At 39.6% G+C, this 27,193-nt stretch overlaps 1 protein-coding gene across 1 annotated transcript; it reads right to left on the reverse strand.

Moving 5' to 3' along the window:
* Positions 1–4,093: 4,093 nt before the first annotated feature.
* LOC135100448 (uncharacterized) lies at positions 4,094–24,184 on the reverse strand. The gene is made up of 5 exons (XM_064003349.1): positions 23,934–24,184; positions 19,630–21,096; positions 15,595–15,727; positions 10,614–10,732; positions 4,094–4,377 (listed from the first exon to the last, which is right to left on the reverse strand). Exons 2-5 carry the CDS (start codon positions 21,094–21,096, stop codon positions 4,234–4,236), a joined length of 1,863 nt encoding a protein of 620 aa, XP_063859419.1. The 5' UTR covers positions 23,934–24,184; the 3' UTR covers positions 4,094–4,233.
* Between the last annotated feature and the right edge of the window lie 3,009 nt (positions 24,185–27,193).

The raw sequence follows: 27,193 nt of genomic DNA on the forward strand, positions 1-27,193 counted from the left end.
TCCGAGCCGACGAGCCGAGCCTGATCAGCTGCGTGTAGTGTGGCGAGAGAAGTGGAAAGTGAAGACGCTTGACTGTGAGGCAAGTAACATTTGAATATATTCTATCAACTAAGGGCGGGAGCCTCAATTCACACTGCATGTTTACAATCCTGGTAGTCAAAGGGCATCCAAGAATGATTCTCATCGCTCTATTCTGAAAAATTTCCAGAGGCTCCAAAATAGCCCGAGGAAGTTGAATCAAGGCAGGGGAGAGATAATCAACAACAGAGCGAATGAAAGTGACATAGATAGTCCTAGCCACAAGAATGGAGATGCCAGAGGAGTTGTTGGTGAGCCACTGAAGAGGGCGAAGTCGTCGCTGGAGACGATCCATATTTAAATCGACAATATATAAAATTCAATATAAATCGACAAGGCAGTGGTGTGTGCTGGGGAAGAAAGCCAAAGAGACGTGGAGAAAGGCGGTCTTGAAGTGGGTACATCAAACGGTTGAGTAAGATTCTCTCCAGCACCTTACAGACACAAGAAGTAAGGGAAATGGGCCTAAACTTCGTGGTACCTGGCTTCGGAATGGATATGATGGTGGTGGTAGTCCAGGCCCGCGGCACACAACCGTCACGAAGACACATATTATAGAGGCGAAGGAGAGGATTGCCAGGAACTTGTTGCAGCAGACGTAGCACAGCGTAGATAATACCGTCGTCATCAGAGGATGAGGCCTTGCCCCTGGAGAGAGCACGCCGCAACTCACCCTTGCTGATCGGCACAGTATCTTCGTCATCCTCTTTTAACAAGGCAGATACCAGGCGAAGCCGACGGGCAAGAGCACCGGAAGAGGGAGCATCTTGTATATGGAGAGGGAGGCTGGCTGGTGTGGACTGCTCCGAACACGCATCGACAAGCTGTTGGGCGCATTCGGCGGGTGTGTCATGGCGGGCAGTGGAGGGCGTCTTCTTTATCACTCGGCGGACAAGATGCCACATAGAAGCCACACTGGTCTGATGATTAATACTATCCGTGAACCGTTGCCAAGATTCAGTACTCACTCACTCCAGTAGGGCTGTTAAAGCATCCCTGGACTGTCGGTAACGATGAAGTAGCTCAGGAGATGGGTTTGCTTGAAACAAGAGACCAACAAATTCCGCTTCTTATCTCACCTCCTGAACACGCGCGTCCAAAGTCAAGGAGTGAGCGGTAGGTCGACGCCGGAGGTGTGGCCTTGAGATGTACAACCTGTGAAAGTCGTGTGTGGCAGAGACAAGACTGGAGTAAAACTGAACAGGTGAAGTACAATTAAGAGTGGGTAACATGCAGGCCATTTACGAGATGTTCGTCTGGAAGTACTTAGGGGGCACAGTAATGCGCAGACGTGAAACAGGAGGGGCAGGCACAGCGGGAAGCGAATAGCGAAATCGAAGGGCAACATGATCAGATAACAAATCCAGCACGGAGGATCACTGGACTCGGGCCGCAACCAAGCCAGAGGTGAGGACGTGGTCCAGAGTACCGCCCCGGGAAAGAGTAGCGCCACCAGTTTCCGAGCACGTCAGGTGATGCTTGCGGATGTACGATAATGATAGAACACCTGGACGATTGGAGGAGCCAGAGCGATCTCCCAAAGCTGGATGCTGAGCATTGAAATCCTCCAAGTACACTATGCCCCGCACTGTAGGAGGAAGAGCAGCAGGATAGAGGCGAGCAGGGGGCAGAGTAGACATTGCAGACCTGTAAGACAGCACTCCCTACCATGACCTCGAAAAGCTGAAAAGTCACGTCAAGATCGGTGGAGGTGCGGAGAAGGCGGTGCGTCAGAGAACTGTGGATGTAGGTTAGGAGACCATTTCGTACCATGTGGACATATGGGATATAATCCGTAAGGGAAGGAGCTCCCCGGCGCGAAGCCGGCCTGGAAAAGCTACCTGGAGAAAGATTACGTGTGGATGATGATAGTACACAAAGGTCTTGAGTTGGAGGAACTTGTCAAAACTGGTGACACCACAGAGTTCCATGAGAGGATATCTAGTGTAGAATCAGCGACGAATTTTGTGCTTGGTGGAAGGAAACCGGAGAGTGGAGGAAGACGAACGACTGGCCAGTAATTGGGAGTAACTCACAAAGCTTGTCCAGGCGATCGGAGAGACCATCCATTCTTTCGGAGAGTGAGGTGACTGAGTCGACGATGGTCTGCTGGGATTCAACCAAGGTGGAGAGCCTGGTGTCAGTAGCAGCATGAACAGTGAACAGACCGTCAGTCCTGGCATGAGAGAAACCTGGGGCAATCCTGTATTTGTGACAATCACATTCGCCTTAGCATAACCTAGCTTTGTGTACTGTGGTCTATTGGTAAAGAAAGGGAAAAAAAAAAAAAACTCCGAATTCATTTCAATAAGTAAGAGGTTATCCTCATCCCTAGCAGTTTATTTGGGAATTCGATGTACTGGTTTTTGCTAATATCATTCATTAGTGCCAAACATGCGTCCTCGACACTCCTATTCTTACAATAAGCAAACCGGAGTGGATCTCATGCTGTTTCTACGCTGTTACAAAAAAAAAGCTTTTTAATATATTTTCTAGACATTTCATTACATTTGAGGTCAGTCCCACTACAACCATGATTGAGTGCGGACGCTCCTATCCTCCCACTGACTAGTGTTCGTTCTTGACTCGCCTGTCTCGAGGCTGTCTCGAGCACTTTGCTGGCAGTTGTTGCTGAGTTGCTGGTTGTTGCTGGTAGGCGTTGGTGGGCTGGCTTGCCTTCCTGTCGAGGCCCTCCCTTCCTCGATAGAATACTCGGGGTCGGAAGCGGGATCCTGCTCGGAGGATGACTTGTTCAGAAAGCCAAGAAACTAGGTGAAAAAATGAAAACAATAGATAAACTGTACCAGGAAGGTGTTATGAAGCAGGTGGAAAGGATGATGAACGATGCAAGCCTCGCGTGATGGCGTCTGCTTTCATAAATACTTCATGCTTGGCTTCCATAGGGATTTTTTTATTTTTTATTGAAAGGCCAGAGATTATTGATTTGGTTTATTAAATTCATTATCGTATAGTCTAATTCATATTTTTTTTTCACTAATCATGAAGTATCCTTGTTAAATTGTTACTAAAATAATGAAGACACTTGAATACTACAACAAATTCCATGAGTTTCTTTAAAGTTATAAAGGTAAGATACCAAAACGTTTGAGAATACTGTCCACCTATATCTAATAAAGTAAAGTATTATAAAGACACTTCGATGCACTTTTTTTTATTCACACTAAAATATCATTAACGTTTCGGTAAATAATAAGTTTACACCAGTCTGATTCTATGACAGTACTGGTGAAACTATAACTCCATGGAATTTTGTTGAGATAATATACATACACAACGAGACAAGACCTACTAGTGAATATGAAAATTGTCTTAACTTATACTTGCAAACTAAACATAAATTTTCTCTTCGAGTATTTTCATTGTTTCTTCTTCCTTTTCTTCTTCTTCTTCTTCTTCTTCTTACTATTATTATTATTATTATTATTATTATTATTATTATTATTATTATTACTATTATTATTATCATCATCATCATCATCATCATCATCATCATCATCAGTTGTAGCAGTAGCAACAGAACCTTCTCTACGCCTATCTCATCCAACTGCCATGGTCTAAGATTAAGTGGATACTAAACGAAGGTGCAATGAGTGAAATATGAAAGGAATAAACCTCTCACAATCATTACCACAGAGTAAAAAAAAAAAAAAAAAAATAAGTAAATAAATAAACGACATACAGTTGACAACCAAGAATGAATGCTGGAATTAATGCAACGTTGTGTTAATATCTTCGGAAACAGAAGGCTACAAAACAACAGATACGGACAGATCCAGCAGTCTCAAGCAACGCAAGCTCTCTAAATGTGTTGGGAATGCACTCAAATAAAGAAAGGAATCAGCACACAGGAGTCTTCTATAGGTGGTCATCGAGAGGAAGGCATATAAAAAAAGGTCAAAGCTTGTCATCCCTGCTAATGCTTTCAATAGGCATTAGCCTTCTCCCCTTGACACTTTCAGACGAGTTGCTATATTATACAGTATATTCAATGAACGTTACCATCCAGTTAGGCATTAGACATTAGATTCTACAGCTTCTATGAAGCATTACTCCATATACTTGTATGAAGCCATCCACATATTGAGGCATTCTTATTTATCTAACTCCTCCAGGAATACATATAAAAAAAGGTGATCAGTATTTCCAGCCCTCCTCCTTGATCCACTTCTGTAATATCTTAATTTCTTCTTTGGCTTCAAGACCAAGTTGTCCTTCAGGCTGTACTTCTGGTTCGTAGCACAACACACGGGCACACTCCTTGAGGGCTGTCAGTGCTTCCTGAGGATGGAGCAAATATGAATGAGAGACAGACACACACAGGCATAAGGAAACATAGAGAAATACTGCTATTAATTATTGTCCTCCATAGTCCAATTTCTATCTTCCATTTTTCTCGATCATATAGCGAGCCATATTGCTCACCGATATCTTGTACACATTCTTTATACCATAACTTGCAAACTACACGTCTCCCGTGGCCTCACTGCACATTTTTTTTTTGCTTATTTTTGCCATTATTCTCCATCTCGCCAATACAAAAGTCAAACAATATATTCATTTATCATCCTTCTCACTGATAACTCTGAACCTCTGCCTATTTCTTTTTTTCTTTTTATTTCCTTCTTGTTATGGCAAAAAAAAAAAAAAAAAAATGAAGGAAAGAATAACATCTCTGAAACAAAATTGCCCTCCGTTTTAGAAAAGTACTCTTCCACATTTTTCTTCGCTTTATTAATTTTCTGTGTTTGCCGGCGCATTCCCTCCCCATTCCCTGCCTCCATCCATTCCCCTCATCCCTCTCCTCTCTCTCTCTTTCCTCTTTCCTGCCTTCCTCCCCCCTCCTCTCCCTTGTCCCTTATCTCTGACAGATAAGGGAGAGGGGAGGTGACAGGGAGGGAAGTTTGAGACAAGATAGAAAAGGAAGGGAGAGGAAAGGAAAAAGGCGAGGAAGGGGCATAACCGGGGAAGAAAAGTACATGGGGCAAGGAAGTGAAGGAAGGGTGAAGGAGGAGGATGGGAGGATGGGGAGAAAGTAGAAAAAATAAATAAATATAAGCAGTAAGAGTGAGGAGTGAGTGAAGAATTAGAGGGACAAAGGAAGTATTGGGAAATAAGTATTCCCTTTTCCTGTCATAAACTCGTTTTAATTTTTCTTCCAACCATTTCTTTCGCATTTATAATCCATCAGTCATTTTCATTTTCAGTCAGTGTCATTTAACTTAAGAAGGTGAAAATATGGAAGCAGGCAGGGAGTTCCAGAGTTTACCAGAGAAAGGGATGAATGATTGAGAATACTGGTTAACTCTTGCATTAGAGAGATGGATAGAATAGGGATGAGAGAAAGAAGAAAGTCTTGTGCATTGAGGCCGTGGGAGGAGAGGAGGCGCGCAGATAAGCAAGATCAAAAGAGCAGTGGCATGAAAATAGCGGTAGAAGGTAGCAAGATAGATAGAGACTATCATACTTTTTACGATATAGCCACTATTCATCTGGTTGAGAACAAATATGGGGCATAGACCGACAACTTGTGATCTTTTTACTCGACAACCCCAAGACGATGAAAGGCAACGTGGCGACGCATACAGCTTAATCATGCTTAATCATTGGGGAGGCCTCTTTCCTGCAATATGCTCATCTGGACTTGTGAAAATTATAATCAAATAGAATCAGTCAATTAATTAATTATCAAGACTAAGTTCCCACGATATTGTACTGAACATGCGAAATCAAAACAAGTTATTAAAACACAGTCTTTCATTCATTTATTGGCCAGTCACTCACTACTGTAGATGCTTCAGCTGAAAATCCCGGATATTTTGGTCTAAGATTACGAATAAAGAAATATAACTTATTTCGACTGCGCTGAATATCATACTTAGTACAATTAAAATTTAGGTCAATCGTTCATTGCCGGTGATTGTCAAATGTGTGTCACCGTTGAGCACTGTGGCTTAAATAACTCCACTATGTAAGAGTCTGCCAAGTCCTACTATGTCCTGCCATGTAACCCCGAGGCACCGTTTCTCATTCACAACCAGGCCAGTAGGTGTCTGCTTGTGCGTAAAATACATTGGGAGGTAGTTATAAATAGACCACCGAGGACCTTAACATACGAAGGGGAAAGCCTTTGACAAGGAGACTTACGCACAGCTAAATTCTTGTTCAACCTAACCGTTGGCTGAGATGTCAAAAAATACCTTCAATACAGATAAAGGAGACAATTAATTCTACATATCTCCGCAACTATTTTGTATAATCATGTTATCTCTTCTCCATTGTATTTACTTTTCTCTCCCATATTCAGTATATATATATATATATATATATATATATATATATATATATATATATATATATATATATATATATATATATATATATATATATATATATATATATATATATATATATATATATATATATATATATATATATATATATATATATATATATATATATATATATATATATATATATATATATAAGGAGGATTAAGGAGTCCGTAAAAAGATCACGAACATCATTAAAGTAAAAATAGACAAAACCCTGCTCATAATACCACCCTCAGAGAAAGACTAAAAAAAAAAGTTACCCATCTTAGATTTTTGTGTGCTTTCATATTCCTCTTTTGAAACAGTTCGAGTCGCAAGAAAGAAGAAAACAGAAGCAGGAAGAGAATTTCAGAATTTACTAGCAAAATAGATAAAATAGTGAAGATACTGGGTGTCTCTTGCATTAGTCAGGTAGACAGAAATGGGTAAGAATAAGTAGAAAATCTTGTGCAAGAAGACCATGGGAGAGCTGGACGAATGCAGTTAAAGCAAGCTTAAAGGAGTAATAATCATAAAAATTCCGACGATTCCGCTAAGCCTTGCTTGGAATCGGTTCCAAGTCTTGGAGCCGGTTCCGCCTTAACGGTTCCTCGTGAGTACTGATGGCTTATGCTCGTGAGTTACAATTGACAAACAGTTAAGCAATGTTTAAAATATGTAATCAAGAATATTATTCATGAAGGTTTGCAAATGGTATCTACAAATGAACGAAATGGAGTGTAAAGGAATGATACATGAATAGCGTCCCTTCATCCAGTATTTAAAGAAACCGCATGAATGATATGAAAATATTTCGTTCATGATGGCCGATACTATGTACCGATTTAGTGTTGCCATATGCGTAATAGTTTCTTAACACTAATGGGTAGATGTCCTATGACGTCATGACAGGGTTAATAATAGTGGGCGGCCGGCGACTTGCTCATAGATGATCGCATAGTTTCCTCGAAGGAAACGGTTTGAAGGCAAGACGGTTTGCACGTTAACTTGTTGTCTCCTACCATATTTCCTTTCTCACTATAAACCTCCAATCTTCCCTTCCCACCCAATTTACCTCTTCATATTTCACCCAACTTTTCTATCCCCCCAAAATCGAAAATCGCAAATCGACTTGCTCATAACTCATAATAGCTGAAACTGCCTAAGGGAGAGGGAGTCTGTGACCATCATCCTCATAAATAAATAAAGACCTTATTTTTTCAGATACTCAAAATAACTTACTTGCACGTTGTACTCTAACCCTTCCTCTCTCACATTATAACGTAATATTTTTACAGGCACCAAGCCTTTTTCAAAGGCAGCGTGCTAAAGGTGCACATATCGCGTTTGTACCTACTTGGCAGGGTCAGAGCATAGAGAACGGAGGTGTACATCTCACTTAGTAAGCCTAAATTTCACCTAAAATAATGGCATCCAAGCAGAATAGAACAGCTCCAGTGTGGACGTACAGACGTCGTTGTATGCTTGGTGTGTAAAGATAAGCTGAAGTACAGTGGAAGTACATGGAACATGATGAAACACCTGCGCACCAGACATTCCACTGAATATACGGAGTTCAAAGAGGATGCAGGTATGGAAATTGCTGCCAAACATCCCAGACCATCCACCTCTGCTCAACCAACACTGATCGAGGCCATCACTAGAGCTCAGCCCTATAAGAATGACTCGAATAAAAAGAAAGAACTTGACGCTCTGGTTGTCAGGATGATAGCGGAAGACTTGCAACCACTATGTTGTTAAAGACAAGGGGTTCAAGAGATCAATAAATGGACTCAACCCCAGATATGACTTGCCAAGCCGCAGAAAGACAGGTAGGACTCTCTTACCTTCTATTTGCAATAGAGAGGTAGAGAGAGTCCGTCAAGAGCTGGAGAAAGTTAAGCGTATTGTTTTAACAGCAGACATATTATGGACATCCCGACAAACAAAAGCATTCATCACAATGACAGCTCACTACATATCTCCTGAGTGGGTCCTCATAACTGCTGTGCTTGATACTGTTCGTATGGGTAAGTCCCATACAACAGATAATATTGCAGAAGAGATAAGACTTGTCTATAAGTCTATTTTCGATAAAATTAACTCAATTGTGACTGACAGTGCTGCTAACATGATTGAAGCAATAAAACAAATGAATGTTCGCCATACCCCGTGCTTTGCACACACTTTGAATCTAGTTGTTCAGGGCTCCATTAAGAACACTGAGGATGTCCAGAAGCTAAAAGAAAAAATAAAGACTATTGGAATTTTTTTTTTTCATCACAGCGTGAAGGCTTCTGATAAGCTCATGAAGGTGCAAGAACAGCACAAGCAGCCTTCAAAGAAACTTATTCAGGATGTAGAAACTAGATGGAATTCTACATATTACATGATGGAACCATATTTAGAGTAACATGACCACGTGACATACACTCTCTATTGTCTGTGGAAAACTAATATGTGTCTGTCTAACGTGGAGTTTGTAATAATGTCTGCCAGTATTCTAGATGATTCCTGGAACCGCTGCACACTAGTGGTAACCGTCTCAGCAGCGTGCTGGCGGCTTCAAGACTTGTTACTCACAAAGCGCTCTCTAAACGATTCCCCACGGAACCGATTCCGGAACCGGCTCCGCCTGGTAACCGTCTCAGCAGCGCGCTGGCGCCTCCAAGACTCTGGTACTCACCCCTCGCGCTGACGGCTCCAAGACTCTGGTACCGGCCCTGCACGTTCTACATGATTCTCCGCGGAACCGGTTCCGGAACTGGTTCTGACAGATCCGCCAGCCTAAGGAATTGATTCCGTGAATACCTAAGTTATCTGTTCTTACCCACCACTAGTGACCATTCTGCCTGAGTGCTACCTCCGACAGGCTCCGCAGGGTGAGATAAACTACCACACAAACGATCTAAACCCATCATTCCAGTCTCACCCTTGGCAACACTCCCAACAAATTCATGTGCCTCCTGTGGTAGCTCCGTGGTTGTGCAGTCAGCCCCAGCACATTGACTCAAGGACGAGCCCAAGTCTGACTCATCCAAACCATCGCCAGCAGTGGGACAGGCCTCTGGGCACTCTGCCCCCACTGTGGCATCAACACTAACCCTGCACTCTTCTTGTGGTGGTCCACCCTTACCTCAGGAGTCACAGAACCCACGAGCGCCCGATGCCAGGGCACTCGTCTCGTTTTAGGGTAAGTAACAACAGAAACAAAGTCAGGATCATCCACAGCCTTCACATCTGGGACGGGGTCCGCGGATGGGTGCTGCACCCACACTCGCCCACCTGCTAGGTCATTTCCCAGAAGGAAATCAACACCCGACACTGGCAGATCTTCCGCTAGTGCCACTCACCTCTCTGCGGTCACTAGCGGGCACGAAAGTCTCATCTCCGCCGTGGCGAAGCTTTCTACGGGGCCAATTCCCCGCCACCATACAGGTTTGTTGGAGGTAACTCGCCTCCCAGTAATATTCCTCCACAGGGACTGTTGTACGGCTATGTCTATCAATACTGTAACGGGGTACTTAACCACAGCAATCTCAACAGTTCCCTTACATAAGAATGGACGGCACCAGTCCAAACCAGACCTCATGGGGGACGGTGTGGTACCAACAAAAGAGAGGGCAGTACTTCCTGCCTTTCTACCCTCACAACCAAATATTGGCCGGACCTCATCATTCTCCTGGTTCCGGCCATGAGAACCACCGGCTTCTGGAAAGACTTGATTTTATCCAATTTATATGGGATGTGTCAACTAAACCATAATATGAACTTTATATGGACGAATAAGGCACCTATATGGAATTAGCAGTTGATGGGAGGAGAGGTGTTGGCGGAGACGACACAAAACACCCTAAATGCATAGAAGATATTATAGTAAGAAAAGGTGTAATGATTTTCAGAGAAGGACGCTACGACTGCTTTCCAGAGTAGGGGAAGAGAATAAATGAATGTCAATGGAGAGATGTAACTGTCTAGAAAGCTGTGTCAAGTAGATATATGAAAGAACTTAGTTTTTAAAGACTGAACTACAATATATACTAAAATTCTCTCTCTCTCTCTCTCTCTCTCTCTCTCTCTCTCTCTCTCTCTCTCTCTCTCTCTCTCTCTCTCTCTCTCTCTCTCTCTTCCCTTTCTTTCTTTTCTCTCTCCTTTCTATCTTTTCTGTCTATCTGTGTGTTTCCTCCATTCCACTGTTCTCACCATTGCCATTCTGCGAGCTTGTTCAGAGGTGGCAGCGCCCACCAGGGAAAGGGCACGGGTCTTGTAGAACAGTGCTTGGTACAACTCGTAGAGGACGGATCCACGCAACCGGGATATGCCTGCAAAAAGAAAATCATTAAGCTCAGACATTCTGCAGAAACTTAGTGAGAGAAATGAAAATATAGACAATTATGTAATTAATAAAGATATCAAACAATTATATGGGAGGTTTACACACGAATGACAATGCTTCTCCGATATTCAACAGGCAAGACAATCAAAGAACTGACCTGTGTTCAAGCCGAAATAGAATTCGCGATATTTACATGATGTAAAAAAAAAAAAAAAAAAAAAGAAAAAAAAAATTTACTCAACCCCTAATTTACTCCTTGAATTTCGTTCTTCGAAAAGACACACGTCTTTACCTAATGCTTACAGCAAAGTTCATATTATATCTATCTATCTATCTATCTATCTATCTATCTATCTATCTATCTATCTATCTATCTATCTATCTATCTATCTATCTATATATATATATATATATATATATATATATATATATATATATATATATATATATATATATATATATATATATATATACACACACACACACACACACACACACACACACACACACACACACACACACACACACACACACACACACACACACACACACACAGAGAGAGAGAGAGAGAGAGAGAATGGTTTTAGTGTGCCGTGCAAGTTAAGCGAACAAGTTGAGCAGTAGAATTGAGAAAGAATAATTCATTCTTCACTGAAGGCTTAAACATATAGGAATAAAAAACAGTTAATCTCATTCATCAATGTCCTTCTCACTGAGAGTTTTCAGTTCTCTCTCTCTCTCTCTCTCTCTCTCTCTCTCTCTCTCTCTCTCTCTCTCTCTCTCTCTCTCTCTCTCTCTCAAGTAGCATACACCGTAACACTGAATCGCGTTCCAACAGAAAACGAAAGGAGGACGTGATTCGTTTATCCAACACGTCAAAGTGTTAAGGCGGAGACACAAGCCGAAGGGCCTGCAACTGTACTCATGAAAATATAATTTGTATCATTCAGAAAATCCAAATTTTCAAGGCTCGGTTATATTATACCTTTCGCTATCTCGAATGCTTTGTTTAGAATTTTTTTTTTTTTTTTTTATGTAGAAGGGACACCGGCCAAGGGCAACAAAAATCCAATAAGAAAAGAAAAGGCCCACTGAGATGCCGGTCCCCGAATAGGGTCCAAAGCGTAATAAAAAACTGAAGGAGTTCAAGTCATAGGAAGATGGAAATACAGAAGCAGACAGGGAGTTCCAGAGTTTGCCAGAGAAAGGGATGAATGATTGAGAATACTGGTTAATTCTTGCATTAGAGAGATGGACAGAATAGGGGTGAGAGAAAGAAGAAAGAATTGTGTAGCGAGGCCGCGGGAGGAGGGGAGGCATGTAAGAGCAGAAGAACAATAAGTATGAAAATAGTTGTAGAAGATAGCAAGAAATGCAATATTGTGGCAATGAGAAAGAGGCTCAAGACAGTCAGTAAGAAGAGAGGAGTTGATGAGACGAAAAGCTTTTGATTCCACCCTGTCTAGAAGAGCGGTATGAGTGGAACGCCCCCACATTGTCTATACATGGTAAATGTATGTAAACTAAACATCTTTCGGTAAAAGGACAGTACGAAAATAATTCCTTTACTTTTACTGATTCTTAACTGACAACGTCTGAACTGGGATCGGCAGCGTCAAGTCACTACATTCAAAAGTTCAGATTTCTTTTAAACAACTATAACATACAAGTATTAGCGAACATTGGTTAACATCTAGAGGTGAGGGATCAATCTCCTATAAATACATAAGAGATGGAATCCATAAAATGAAACTGAAAGATATGTGAGAAAAATCTATTATTAGTATCATCATCATCATTATTATTATTATTATTATTATTATTATTATTATTATTATTATTATTATTATCATTAACTACTTTATCTTAGTTTATTCATGGCCAGAACGATTCCAAATCTTAAGAAAAGAGAAGAATTTATCTCGTCATACTGTTACTCTGCTATCCTTCCTTCATTATCTCAAAACCACCTCACCATCTCTCTCATTTTCCTTTATTTTATTCTTTTGCGTCCTTTCTCCCCTCCCCCTTTTCTATGATACCTATACATGTATTAGCTACACCTCCCACACCCCTCTCTCTCTCTCTCTCTCTCTCTCTCTCTCTCTCTCTCTCTCTCTCTCTCTCTCTCTCTCTCTCTCTCTCTCTACTTCTTTACTTACTCGGTAAATCTAAACCTAAACTACCATCAGATCTACATTTTAACGACAATGTTGTCACTGGTAATTACGCCATAGGAAAACATTTTAACGAATACTTTAGTAACATTAGCCAGCAATCATGAAGATTCAAAAACTGCCTTTAACATTTACATGCTTGAACCAGTCGATTTTTCCTTCTATCTAAAACCTACTACTTTAAATGAAGTTACGTCAGTAATTAAAGATACTACCTCCTCTCCAGGCCATGATGATATCAGTATAAAGATGGTAAAAGACTGTAATGACTTGATTTCTCCATTCTTGGTCTTTATTATAAAGAAATCTTTTGAAGAAGGTTCCTTTCTTGATTACTTGAAGATTGCCAGCATTGTTTCAGTATTTAAGAAAGGAGACAACTATTTGCCACATAACTATGGGCCTAATTCCATTTTGACCAGCTTCAGTAAAATTTTCGAAAAAAAAAAAAAAAAAAAAAAAAAAAAAAAAAAAAAATATATATATATATATATATATATATATATATATATATATATATATATATATATATATATATATATATATATATATATATATATATATATATATATATATATATATATATATATGGTTCTCAGGCTAATGGATTACCTATCAAATCATGATATTTTAACTGACACACATTATGGATTTCGGCCCAGGTTTTCTACTGAACTAGCTACTCACCACCTCTGTCAGAATATTTATAACACACTTGATAACAAGCTATTCCGAATAACAGTCTTTTGCGATTTAACCAAGGCATTTGATACCATCTCCCATTACCATCCCATTACCCAGATAGTCTTATTAGAAAAACTTTCTGTCTACGGAATACGCGGCACTCCTCACAAATGGTTCAAGAGCTATCTCAGTAATCGGAAACAATTAACTTCTTTCAACAATGTGTCCTCCCCATACAACAATATTACATGTGGTATTCCTCAAGGATTTGTTCTCGACCCGATTCTTTTTTTTTTATCATATATACTGATGGTATTGTTCGAGCCAGAAATAAACTTAAATTCCTGCTCTTCGCTGACGACACAACGATTTTTATCTAAGGCCAAAACCTGGTAAATATTTCTTGCATTTTAAATTCTGAACTAATTAATATATCAGACTGGCTTAAGAGTAACAAATTGGCTCTGAATATTAATAAAGCCAAGTTTATGATATCTAGCCCTCTTATGACACTTCCTGGACATATATTAGTTAAGATAAAAAATATTACTTTACATGAAACTTTTGAATATAGATTCTTGGGCGTACTTATACATCAGAAATTGAAGTGGAAAGGTCATCTTGACACATTAACATCTAAATTATCATTATTAACGGGAATTATATATCATCTGAGGAACTATCTAAAAGTAGGTTGTCTATGCCAAATTTACTTCACATTGATATATCTTCATCTACTGTATTGCTCTGCCTTATGGGGAGGCGCCTATAAAACTCATTGAAAACCTATTCATCACTCAAAAAAAAAAAAAAAAAATCATTACATACCATGTTCTTAAAAAAAAAAAAAAAACGCTTTGGTCACACACATCACATTTTCAATGATTTCAAAAATTCTAAAACTTCAATATATTTTTTTCTTACAAACCAATATATTCGTACATAAATCTACATACTCATCACCAATTATCTCCAGCTTTACGCCAATGCCACAATCCTGTAACACACGCCGAAACAATACATTACGCATACCACTGTGTCGGACAGCACATGCACAACGAAGTGTCTTGTTCAGAGGAAGCAAATACTGGAACAGTCTGCCTTAAGACATCACCTCCATCACTAACTTAAATTGTTTTAGAAATCGGCGAAAAAGCACTCTGCTCCTTAATTATAATGAATAAGTATTTATGACCATCCTCTTGATATTCTATACGCTTTTTTATATATATCTATGTTTGTGTATGTGAGTTTTGTAATGGTGTACTCGTGTGTGTGATTGCATGTAAACTTGTGTGCGAGTATGCATATATTTAGTGTGTGCGTATATACACATGTTTGTGTGTGTGCATGCATGTATTTATTATATGTGCGTATGTATACTTGTGTGTGGATAGGTAGGTATCCATGTGCGTATGTATGTATACTTGTGGGCGGGTATGTATGTATTTGTGTGTGCATGTATGCGTGTATGTATGTATTTATGTGCGTATGCATATATGTATTTACGTGTGTGTGTGTCTGTACTTGTGTGCGTATGTATTGTATGTACTTATATCCTTATGTTCATATCCGAACTTGTGTGTGTGTGTGTGTTTGTGCATGAAAGGCACGTATGTAGTTGTATACTCGTAATACATGCACATAATGTAAGTAGACTCTAATGTGTGTATGTATGTGCATCGGTATGTCTCTATATGCGATTGTGTGCGTATGTACGTGCGTGTGTGTATGCACTACAAAGATGTATATTTGTTTTATATATATGTGTGTATATATATATATATATATATATATATATATATATATATATATATATATATATATATATATATATATATATATATATATATATATATATATATATATATATATATATATATATATATATATATATATATATATATATATATATATATATATATATATATATATATATATATATATATATATATATATATATATCGTTCTCTCGTTTCATACTCACCTGGCTGGATGACGTCAGCTACCTTCAGCACTTCCTGGCAGAGTTCCTCCTTACGCGCGAGATGAATAGGTGTCATCTCCTCCAGTTCGTAGCCCTCCTCGGAGCCGTACAGGTGAAGTAACACGTACTTTATCTGCGTAAGATATTATGGTCATGAATCTCTCACACTAAAAGTAGTAAGCAGGAACTGAAAATCGCAGACTGTAACGCAGTGAATATGTAAGACAGGAATCAACCCCCCCCCAAAACACACACACACACACACACACACACACACACACACACACACACACACACACACACACACACACACACACACACACACACACACTCACTCACTCACACACACACACACACACACACACACACACACACACTGCTTATAGTGGTCAGCACGCTCCCTGTTTCCCAGGACTCCCAGCCACTGCCTTCCGATCTCTAGAAGTGGTAAAGAATGAAGCCTTAAGAGCCATACTTGGGGCACCTCGTTGGACCTCGTTGGAGAGAGAGAGAGAGAGAGAGAGAGAGAGAGAGAGAGAGAGAGAGAGAGAGAGAGAGAGAGAGAGAGAGAGAGAGAGAGAGAGAGAGAGAGAGAGAGAGAGAGAGAGAGAGAGAGAGAGAGAGAGAGAGAGAGAGAATGCAGTCTGAGAACAAGAAAGACAAGAATATCTAGATAAAGATGAAGCCTTATGCCTGTTACTTCGTTACTTCAACTACGATTTTATTGTAGGTCTTGCACTTCAGAGTAATTATGAAGTAATGAAATGCATTATTGTGAATTAACAAATTATATCTTAACCATAAGTAGGAATTTTTGTGGTTTAGGTCTGTATACTGTAATCCTCGTCATTTCTTTTACCCAGTGACACCTGCTAATATATGCAATATTTTGCAGATAAATATCCAGTGTATGAATAGATATCCTAATATATTGGCAGGAAACCATGCATGCTATTTGCAAAGGTAACGAAACACACACACACACACACACACACACACACACACACACACACATACACGATTGTGATCGGAGGAGCCCAATGGAGAAGAGAGGATAATAGCATAATCAGAAGGATTAGAGGTTAGGAAAAGGTCAGGAATGTTGGGCATATCTCGAAGATGATCGGGAATACGTGCAACAGCCTACTCGTATTCCCGACCGTCTTGGAGATACGCCCAACATTCTTCACCTTTTCCTAATCTCTAATCCATCTGCTTATGCTGTCATCCTCTCTTCTCCGCTGGGCTCCTCCGATCACAGTCTCATATCTGTATCTTGTGCTGTCGTTCAAATCCCTCCTCAGGATCCCCCTAAGCAGAGGTGCCTTTGGCGTTTTGCCTCTGCTAGTTGGGAGGACCTGAGGAGGTATTTTGCTGATTTTACTTGGAATGACTACTGCTTCCGTGTCAGAGACTCGTCTCTGTGTGCTGAGCGCATAACAGACGTGATAGTGTCTGGCATGGAGGCGTACATTCCTCACTCTTTTTCTCGACCTAAACCTTCCAAACCTTGATTTAACAGAGCTTGTTCTCGTGCTATACATGATAAAGAGGTGGCTCACAAAAGGTACTTAAGCCTTTCATCACAACAATCTCATGCGTCTTATACTTCTGCCCGGAACCATACCAAGTCTGTTCTGCAACTAACCAAAAACTCCTTCATTAACAGAAATTGTCAAAATCTTTCAAGATCTAACTTCCCTCTTGACTTCTGGCATCTAGCCAAAAAACATCTCCAACAACTTTGTTTCTTCTTCTTTCCCTTCTTTATTTCGACCAGATGGCACCACTGCTATCAGATCTATCTCTAAAGCTGAATTCTTCGCTAAAAACTCTACCTTGGACGATTCAAGGCTTGTTCCTCCCTCTCCTCCACCCTCTGACTACTTTATGCTACTTATTAAAATTCTTCGCAATGATGTTTTCCATGCCCTCGCTGGCCTTAACCCTCGGAAGGCTTATGGACCTCATGGGGTCCCTCCTATTGTTTTCCGAAACTGCGCCTTCTTGCTTGCACCTTTCCAAGTCAAACTCTTTCAACACCGTCTGTCAACATCTACCTTTCCTTCTTGCTGGAAGTTTGCCTACATTCAGCCTATTCCTAAAAAGGGTGACCGTTCTAATCCCTCAAACTACCGTCCTATTGCTTGAATTTCCTGCCTATCTAAAGTTTTTTAATCTGTCCTCAACAGGAAGATTCTTAAACATCTATCACTTCCTAGGCTTCTATCTGATTGCCAGTATGGGTTCTGTCAAGAACGCTCTACTGGTGATGTTCTGGCTTTCCTTACTGAGTCTTGGTCATTCTCTTTTAGAGATTTTGGAGAAACTTTTGCTGTTACCTTAGACTTATCAATAGCTTCTGATAGAGTCTGGAACAAAGCTTTAATTTCCAAACTACCCTCCTACGGCTTCTATCATTCTCTCTTTGTAACTTCATCCCAAGTTTCCTCTCTGACCGTTCTATTGCTGCTGTGGCAGACGGTCACTGTTCTTCTAAATCTATTAACAGAGGTGTTCCTCAGGGTTCTGCCCTGTCACCCACTCTCTTCCTGTTTTTCATCAATGATCTAAACCAAACTTCTTGTTCTATCCACTCCTGCGCTGATGTTACCATTCTGCATTTTCCACGTCTTTTCATAGACGTCTAATTCTTCAGGAAGTAAACACTTCACGCAGGGAAGCCACAGAACGCCTGACTTCTGATCTCTCTTAAATTTCTGATTGGAGCAGAGCAAATTTTGCATTGTTCAATGCCTCAAGAACTCAATTCCTCCATCTATCAACTCGACACAACCTTCCAGACAAATATTTCCTCTCCTTAAGTGACACTCAGCTGTCCCCCTCTTCTACATCGAACATCCTCCGTTTGTCCTTTTCTTATAATCTAAACTGGAAACTTCACATCTCATCTCTAACTAATACTGCTTCTATGAAGTTAGGTGTTCTGAGACGTCTTCGCCAGTTTTTCTCTACTCTCCAGCTGCTAACTCTATACAAGGGCTTTTATCCGTCCATGTATGGAGTATGTTTCACATGTCTGGGGAGGGAGGGGTTCCACTCATACCGTTCTTTTAGACAGGGTGGAATCAAAAGCTTTTCGTCTTATCAACTCCTCCCCTCTAACTGATTGTCTTCAGCCTCTTTCTCATCGCCGCAGTATTGCATCTCTAGCTATTTTCATGTTAACTGCTCTTCTGATCATGCTAACTGCATGCCTCTCCTCTTCCCGCAGCCTCGCTGCACAAGGCTTTCTTCTTTCTCTCACCCCTATTCTGTCCACCTCTCTAATGCAAGAGTTAACCAGTATTCTCAATCATTCATCCCTTTATCCGGTAAATCCTGGAACTCCCTGCCTGCTTCTGTATTTCCACTTCCTATGAATTAAATTCCTTCAAGAGGGAGGTTTCAAGACACTTATCCTTCAATTTCTGACTACCGCTTCAGACCCTGTTCGGGGACTGGCATCTCAGTAGGCCTTTTTTTTTCAAATTGGATTTTTGTTACCCTTGGCTGGTATTCCTCTTACATAAAACACACACACACACACACACACACACCCATAAAAAATAAGTAAATTAATAATAAAATAATAATAATAATAATAATAATAATAATAATAATAACAATAATAATAATAATAATAATAATGATAATAATAATAATAATAATAATAATAATAATGATGATAATAATGATAATAATAATAATAATAATAATAATAATAATAATAATAATAATAATAATAATAATAATAATAATATTATTATTATTATTATTATTATTATTATTATTATTATTATTATTATTATTATTATTATTATTATTATTTGTTAATTGACTGATTTATTATCCAATTAAATAATTAAATTTAATTAATAAATTTAGATGCAACCCAGCAGGGAGGGAGAGTACATATTAGGTGTCACACAATGTTTAAAGAAAATATTACTATTCATTGGAAGATGTGTTTGGTGAAGTGACAAGTCTGATACATTGCTGCTCATCGTATCTGTATTTGACCGGAAAACTCACATTGAGAAAGGTGGCATGATTGGAGTGGAAGGTGTTGTCCCACTTCTTCAGGAAGCTCTCGCACGCCTCCACGCTGGGGTTTGCCTCCTCAAGCTCCTCCGCCTCCTCTTGCATCACTGAGGTCATACGCTCCGGGTAGCCGTCGTTGGCCGGGTTGCCGCAAGAAAGGCATGCCCAAGTGGAAGAAGGGGATAAAGGGTCCTGTGGCACTATCCAAGGACCCTTGACTGTCTCCTCTTCAGCCTGGCTTATGGAACTCCCACCCTGTGCTCCAGACTGGAACTGACTGATGCGGCTTGCAACACCACCTCGCTTAGCGCCCCTCGTGCCTCCTCGACCTCTACTAGCCCTCTCTGCCGCTCTCTTCTGTTTAGCTTCTTCTTCTTGTTTTTCGACACATTCACTACATTTCATGGCAGATGTGAATGTCTTCAGCTCAGTAGGATCTCTGCAACGTTTGCAGGCACAGGTGAAGTATTTAGTAGACCGGAGATGTTCCTGTCTAACGCCAGTAGTGGAAAGTGATTCCGTGTAGCAGGAGGTGAGGTGCTGTCCACGTTTTATTGGTACTGCTGCACGCACTATGAGATTTAGGTCTGCATCAAAAGTGCGGTGGGTGTTGGGGATACAATCGTGCTCCAGCAATGATCCTTTTTGATATACACCCAAGATACTTGAGTCCGGAAGTCTGATCTCAAAAGCATTTGTATCAAGGATTCCCAGAACCCTCTCAATCACTTCTGTATTGTAATCCTCCTCTAGATTCAGCCGATTGTGGATTATGTCGATGACCGTTTGTTGTGTAATGGCTGCTACTTCTGTGCCTTCCCGCATATCGCAGTTACTCTCTAGTGTCATAATCTTATTCCACAGACTCGGAATCTTTTCCCTTAGAGAAAGGATACGCAAGGGAGTGATGCATTCGTACATACTATTCACCTCCCCGAACATAGACACTTTCACTGGGATACCTGAATCCTGTACTGCACGGCACTCTGGTTCATGGTCATCAGTTCCCTCACAATCGCTGCTGCAGAGTGGAAAACCGCAGTCCTGACAAATGTATTCTCCATTCACGGGACGGTAACAGGCCAAGCAAACAGGCTCTGTCATCATCTTGGGCCCTATTAGTAGAGGTTCGTCCTTCATAAGAACCTCTCCGGCGGCAATGTCTCTAGTAGCTACCATGAATCGCCCCAGGTCGAGCGATGAGCTGACGCGCCACGGACGACACTTGGGTCGGTGCTTGGTCCATCCAGTAAGCTGATGATCTCGACTACAGAAACCGACTATCCAGCAGCCACCACATACGACTGTCGCCGTCTTACTGCACTCACTGCAGGTGAGGGTCTTTGCAGGTTCAGAAGGAGAGGATTCATGACCGTTACTGGTGACAAGAGCTGAGGCCTCCATAGCGACCTGTAGTGGCACGGCATCTGGTACATCGGCGTGGCTCTCCCCCGGCATCTGTAGATGTTCGAGGATAAAATTAAGGAAATATTAATAGATCTACAATAATGCAGTGTGGAAAGCGAAATATAATGCAACATAACACAACTAGGATCATATTCTAAAACTTTAGGCAATTTAATTACCTGGAGTACTTTTAATAGCTCAGTGAAAATTTTTGCTGCTGTCAAGAGTGTTTTCATGATTCTAGAGATAATTTAACAAGAATTCTGCGCTGAGAGTAATCAATAAAAGTAAACAATCGTGAAATACTGATCATAATAGTCCTAATGAGAGGCCAAAGCGTTTAAGAATATAGTCCTAAAAGAGTCTACTTAAACCCCGTGAACTAAGGCGGAAGATTCTTGGTAGAAGTCCATCACAGCCTGAAAACTACTTCCCCAGATGGCCGTGGCTGCTCCACTGCTGCCTTATCGGTCTAAAATTAGCACGCCCATGTGGCGTCACTTGGCCGCTGTACTCCCTTGCTTCCTGCCCCCGTTCTCTCTCTCTCTTTCTCTCTCTCTCTCTTTCTCTCTCTCTCTCTCTCTCTCTCTCTCTCTCTGTTAGTGTGCCAATTTTACTCCACCACCTACACACCGTCTGAGCATCACACTTTGCTGCCAACAACCCTGCCGCTCTAAAATACACTTCATCCATCCTCTGACGTTGTTCATTTAAAAGGCATATTGAATCCTTATGGTATTTTCTACGTATTTGTATGTTTCTTCTTCCATTCGTGCTTCATGCAGCAGCGAGGAGTGATTACAAATCATTAGCTTGACACACTGATAGACAGGAAAGTTTGAGTACAGGTACCAAATGTTCTTAGTCAACACCTCAGAAATGTGGATATAACAATGTTTCCTCGTTATTCCACCGACACAGTATTTTGCTAACTCAAAATTTTTGTTAACACCTTCCAGCAGTAATTAAGGCCTCATTGACTATACAACTTCTTCGGTAAAGTATTACGGTCTAGAGAGAGAGAGAGAGAGAGAGAGAGAGAGAGAGAGAGAGAGAGAGAGAGAGAGACGCATGTGTGTCTCTTTTGATATTTTGTTAATACCTTCCAGCAGTAATTAAGGTCTCATTGACCATACAACTTTTTCGGTAAAGTATTACGGTCTAGAGAGAGAGAGAGAGAGAGAGAGAGAGAGAGAGAGAGAGAGAGAGAGAGAGAGAGAGAGAGAGAGAGAGAGAGAGGCATGTGTGTCTCTTGATATTTTATGCGTAAAATAAAAGCACCTCACTTTGAGATAAAGCGCTAACTGGTACACCTATGCCGTTGGAGCTTTTTTCTTTCTTTCTTTTTTCTTTTCACGTATTCATTTGTCATTTAACAACCCTTTGTGAAAGTTTGCTTGTTATGGAGATTTTAGTCGAGATGCGCAAGTGATGTTACTACAACGCGTAAGTGTTTATAACGCTTTACTATTATGATTACTAAACTCTGCATTAACAATAGTGTTCTTACTTTTAAGAACATTAAATTAATTTCTGAGTATGTATTGCATGATTTCACACGTTTCGTAGGCAAACAGCTTCCACACAACTATGAATCACTGATATTTGTTTCTTTTACCATACTTCCTTCTTTTTACTACAATTTACTACATTTTCAAAATACAAAATAAAATCATGTTAAATTATTAGATCCCAGGCATTATATCAAATTCATTTTTTCCTTACCCTGTAAGAGTTCAGAATGACTAAGTGATTAGTAAGATATCCGTTGATTCAAAGCTGATTTTTTTTTTCATGGAAATGGAACAAGTTAATGAATTTACACTGTATCAGTTTATCTTTCAATCAGTATATCTATAATTTCATGTAATTTTTCTTTATCCGTTTATTCATTTATTTATTTAGTTTTTTATTTATATATTGTCATATCACACTCCCTATTCCTGTTATTCATGAATTATCTTTTCAGTCAAACTTTTTGTCCAATTCATTCTTAAGCTGCTATACTTCTCTGTCTTTTGCAAGAAGCCCAATTTAACAGAAATTAAGCAGTTCACGTGAAAAGCCACAACACCTAACCTCTGATTTTCAAATGATTTCAAAATTAAAAAAGAGCAAGCGTTGTTGTTCAGTTTTAAAAATTCAACCCTTTCATCTAACCACTTGACACAATCTTCCAGAGAACTATCCCCTCTAATTCATTGATACTCCTCTGTCTCCCTTCTCTATACTGAACATACTTGAATTGTCCTTTAATTTTGCATCTCTTACTATTTTTTTTTTTTCAGTCACTGCTCTTCCGAATTTTATCATTTCATGCCTTGCCCACTCTTGTGGCCTCGCTGCATAAACTTTCTACTTGCGCTCATCCTTTTTCTGTCCACATTAATAATGCATAAGTCAACAATCTTCACTTTTCTTTTTAAAGATTCTAAGGTGATATACCGTTCATTCTGAAAAATTTTTTTTATCAATCTGAAACCAAACGTAATTTATAAAGTGTATTTTCTCTTAATCAGTAAAGAATGATGAAGTTTCTGAACATAATTGAATTTTTTCTTAAAAAAGAAAAAAAAAATACAGAAATAATGATTTATCCATCATCATGAAAGGTTATACATGAATACACGCCACTATTTCTTGGAAATCATTGATCACGAAGTCGGTAGTTGAAACATTACTGCAAAATATATTTACGTCCATCCACAATTATCCGAGTACATATACTCCTGCTTCAATTTATTCATGTTTCTCTGGTGATGTTTAAATGTTAGCGAGCAAGCGAGCGCGCTTGCGCGATCACACACACACACACACACACACACACACACACACACACACACAATGGCAGCACAACAACAGTCGCTTAAATGGTGTATCGATCTTACCTTTCCAGAGAGTCGTGTCTGAGCTTTCACTAAATAACAGCAGCGGAGCTCCCGTGGCCAGTGGCGAGGTGCTGTGTTTGGAGAAAGCTCTGTGTATTTAAAGGTATGTCTGTGTGGGACTGGGAGTGGGTGGGTTGGTGTGGGCGTGTGTGTGTGTGTGTGTGTGTGTGTGTGTGTCTCTCTGTGTCCGACAGATACTAAAGGTGGTTGAGATGTGCAACGCTTCGCTTCTAGACGCAGACTGAAGCGTGAAGAACTTGGCACTGTCTACTACTTCAACTAGCACAGCCACGCCTCTACCTTATGCACTCTTCTGTCACCCACAAGCACACCCAATCACATCGCGGCTATCAGTTACCCTTCCCATCCCTTTGCGACCCACTCACGAACCACCTGTTGCTTGTCGCTCTTCACCGTGCAAATTCACAAGTGATTCAATAAATCAATCACAATAAAGATATGATAGGTCAAGAAAAACTTCAATACTCCTGAGTATTCCTCCTCCTCATCCTCATCCCCCCTTCTTTATCCTCATTCGTTTCAACATATTGAGTTTCGTTACTATTTTAAATAAGTTGAAACCCCAACAATCTAATCTCTCTCTCTCTCTCTCTCTCTCTCTCTCTCTCTCTCTCTCTCTCTCTCTCTCTCTCTCTCTCTCTGTGTGTGTGTGTGTGTGTGTGCATTATACTCGTATGTACTCATTTGTATGTATAGCTATCTACCTATATATATATATATATATATATATATATATATATATATATATATATATATATATATATATATATATATATATATATATATATATATATATATATATATATATATATATATATATATATATATATATATATATATATAATTCAAATTCAAAAGATTCAAGAGTGTGGGCACGAAAGCAGGCTTAATTGTTGTGCAAATGGACAATATATATATATATATATATATATATATATATATATATATATATATATATATATATATATATATATATATATATGTATAGTGTCCATTTGCACAACAATTAAGCCTGCTTTCGTGCCCACACTCTTGAATTTTCCACCATCTGGCTACGACTACAGGGTCCCTCTCAAACTAAATTTATGTGCTATATACCTCTCACCTAACTCCTCTGACTACAAAAAATTCTTTGACGACTTACCTTCAGAATTTGAGTACATTTTGACTCTCTTCCCATTTGCAGAGAACCTCATTCTTGGAGGCTTCAATGTTCACCACCAGCTTTGGCTTTCCTTTCTCTTCATTGACCATCCTGGTGAATTAGCCTTTAACTTTCCTATCCTCCACGATCTGGTGCAAAACTCTGCTCGTATTCCTTGACCGTCTTGGAAATACGCCCAACATTCTAGACCTTTTTCTAATCTCTAATCCTTCTGCTTATGTTATTACTCTCTCTTCTCCGTTGGGCTCCCGCAATCACAATCTCATATCTGTATCTTGTCCTATCGCTCCAATCCCTCCTCAGGATCCCCCTAAGCAAAGGCGCTTCTGGCGTTTTTCTTCTGCCAATTCGGGGGAACTGAGGAGGTATCATTCTGATTTTCCTTGGAATGACTTCTGTTTCTGTGTCAGAAACCCGTCTCTGTGTGCTGAGCGCATAATAGAGGTGATAGTGTCTGGCATGGGGGAGTACATTCTTCACTCTTTCTCTCGACCTAAACCTTCCAAACCTTGGTTTAACATAGCTTGTTCTCATGCCATGCATGATAGACAAGTGGCCCACTAAAAATATTTCACCTGACTCTCATGCACTTTATATTTCTGCTATCATGCCACGTCTAATCATCATCTAATCATAATCATCAGCATCTAATCATGCCACGTCTGTTCTCCAACTAACCAAAAACTCCTTCATCAATAGAAAATGTCAAAATCTATCTATCTATCTATCTATCTATCTATCTATCTATCTATCTATCTATCTATCTATCTATATATATATATATATATATATATATATATATATATATATATATATATATATATATATATATATATATATATATATATATATATATATATATATATATATATATATATATATATATATATATATATATATATATATATATATATATATATATATATATATATATATATATATATATATATATATATATATATATATATATATATATATATATATATATATATATATATATATACATATTCCTTGGAATGACTACTGCTTCCGTGTCAGAAACCCATCTCTGTATGCCGAGCGCATAACAGAGGTGATAGTGTCTGGCATGTAGGCGTACATTACTCACTCTTTTTCTTGACCTAAACCTTCCAAACCTTGGTTTAACGCAGCTTGTTTTCGTGCTATACATGACAGAGAGGTGGCTCAAAAAAGGTCAAATCTGTTCTCCAACTACAGTGCCAAAAACTCCTTCATTAATAGAAATTGTCAAAATTTTTCAAGATCTAACTCTCTTCGTGACTTCTGGCATCTAGTCAAAAACATCTCCAATAACTTTATTTCTTCAACTTTCCCTCCTTTATTTCAACCAGATGGCATCACTGCCATCACATCTATCTCTAAAGCTGAACTCTTCCCTCAAACCTTTGTTAGAAACTCTACCTTGGATGATTCAGGGCTTGTTCCTCTCTCTTCTCCACCCTCTTCTCATCCCCTTCATGCTATCTATTAAAATTCTTTGCAATGATGTTTTCCATGCCTTCGCTAGCCTAAACCCTCAGAAGGCTTATGGACCTGATGGGGACCCTCCTATTGCTCTCCAAAACTGCGTCTCCGTGTTTGCACCTTTCCTAGTCAAACTCTTTCAACTCTGTATGTCAACATCTGCCTTTCCTTCTTGCTGGAAGTTTGCTTACATTTAGCCTGTTCCTAAAAAGAGTGACCGTTCTAATCCCTCAAACTACCGTCCTATTGCTTTAATTTCCTGCCTATCTAAAATTTTTAATCTATCCTCACCAGGAAGATTATTAAACATCTATCACTTCACAGCCTTCTATCTGATGGCCAGTATGAGTTCCGTCAAGGCAGTTCTACTGGTGATGTTCTGGCTTTCCTTACTGAGTCTTTGTCATCCTCTTTTAGTAATTTTGGTGAAACTTTTGCTGTTCCCTTAGACATATCAAAAGCTTTTGATAGAGTCTGGCACAAAGCTTTGATTTCCAAACTATCCTCTTACAGCTTCTATCCTTCTCTCTGTAACTTCATCTCAAGTTTCCTTTCTGACCGTTCGATTGCTGCTGTGGTAGATGGTCAC

This window comes from Scylla paramamosain, chromosome 5, assembly GCF_035594125.1.
Source record: "Scylla paramamosain isolate STU-SP2022 chromosome 5, ASM3559412v1, whole genome shotgun sequence".
NCBI classification, from domain to species: domain Eukaryota; kingdom Metazoa; phylum Arthropoda; class Malacostraca; order Decapoda; family Portunidae; genus Scylla; species Scylla paramamosain.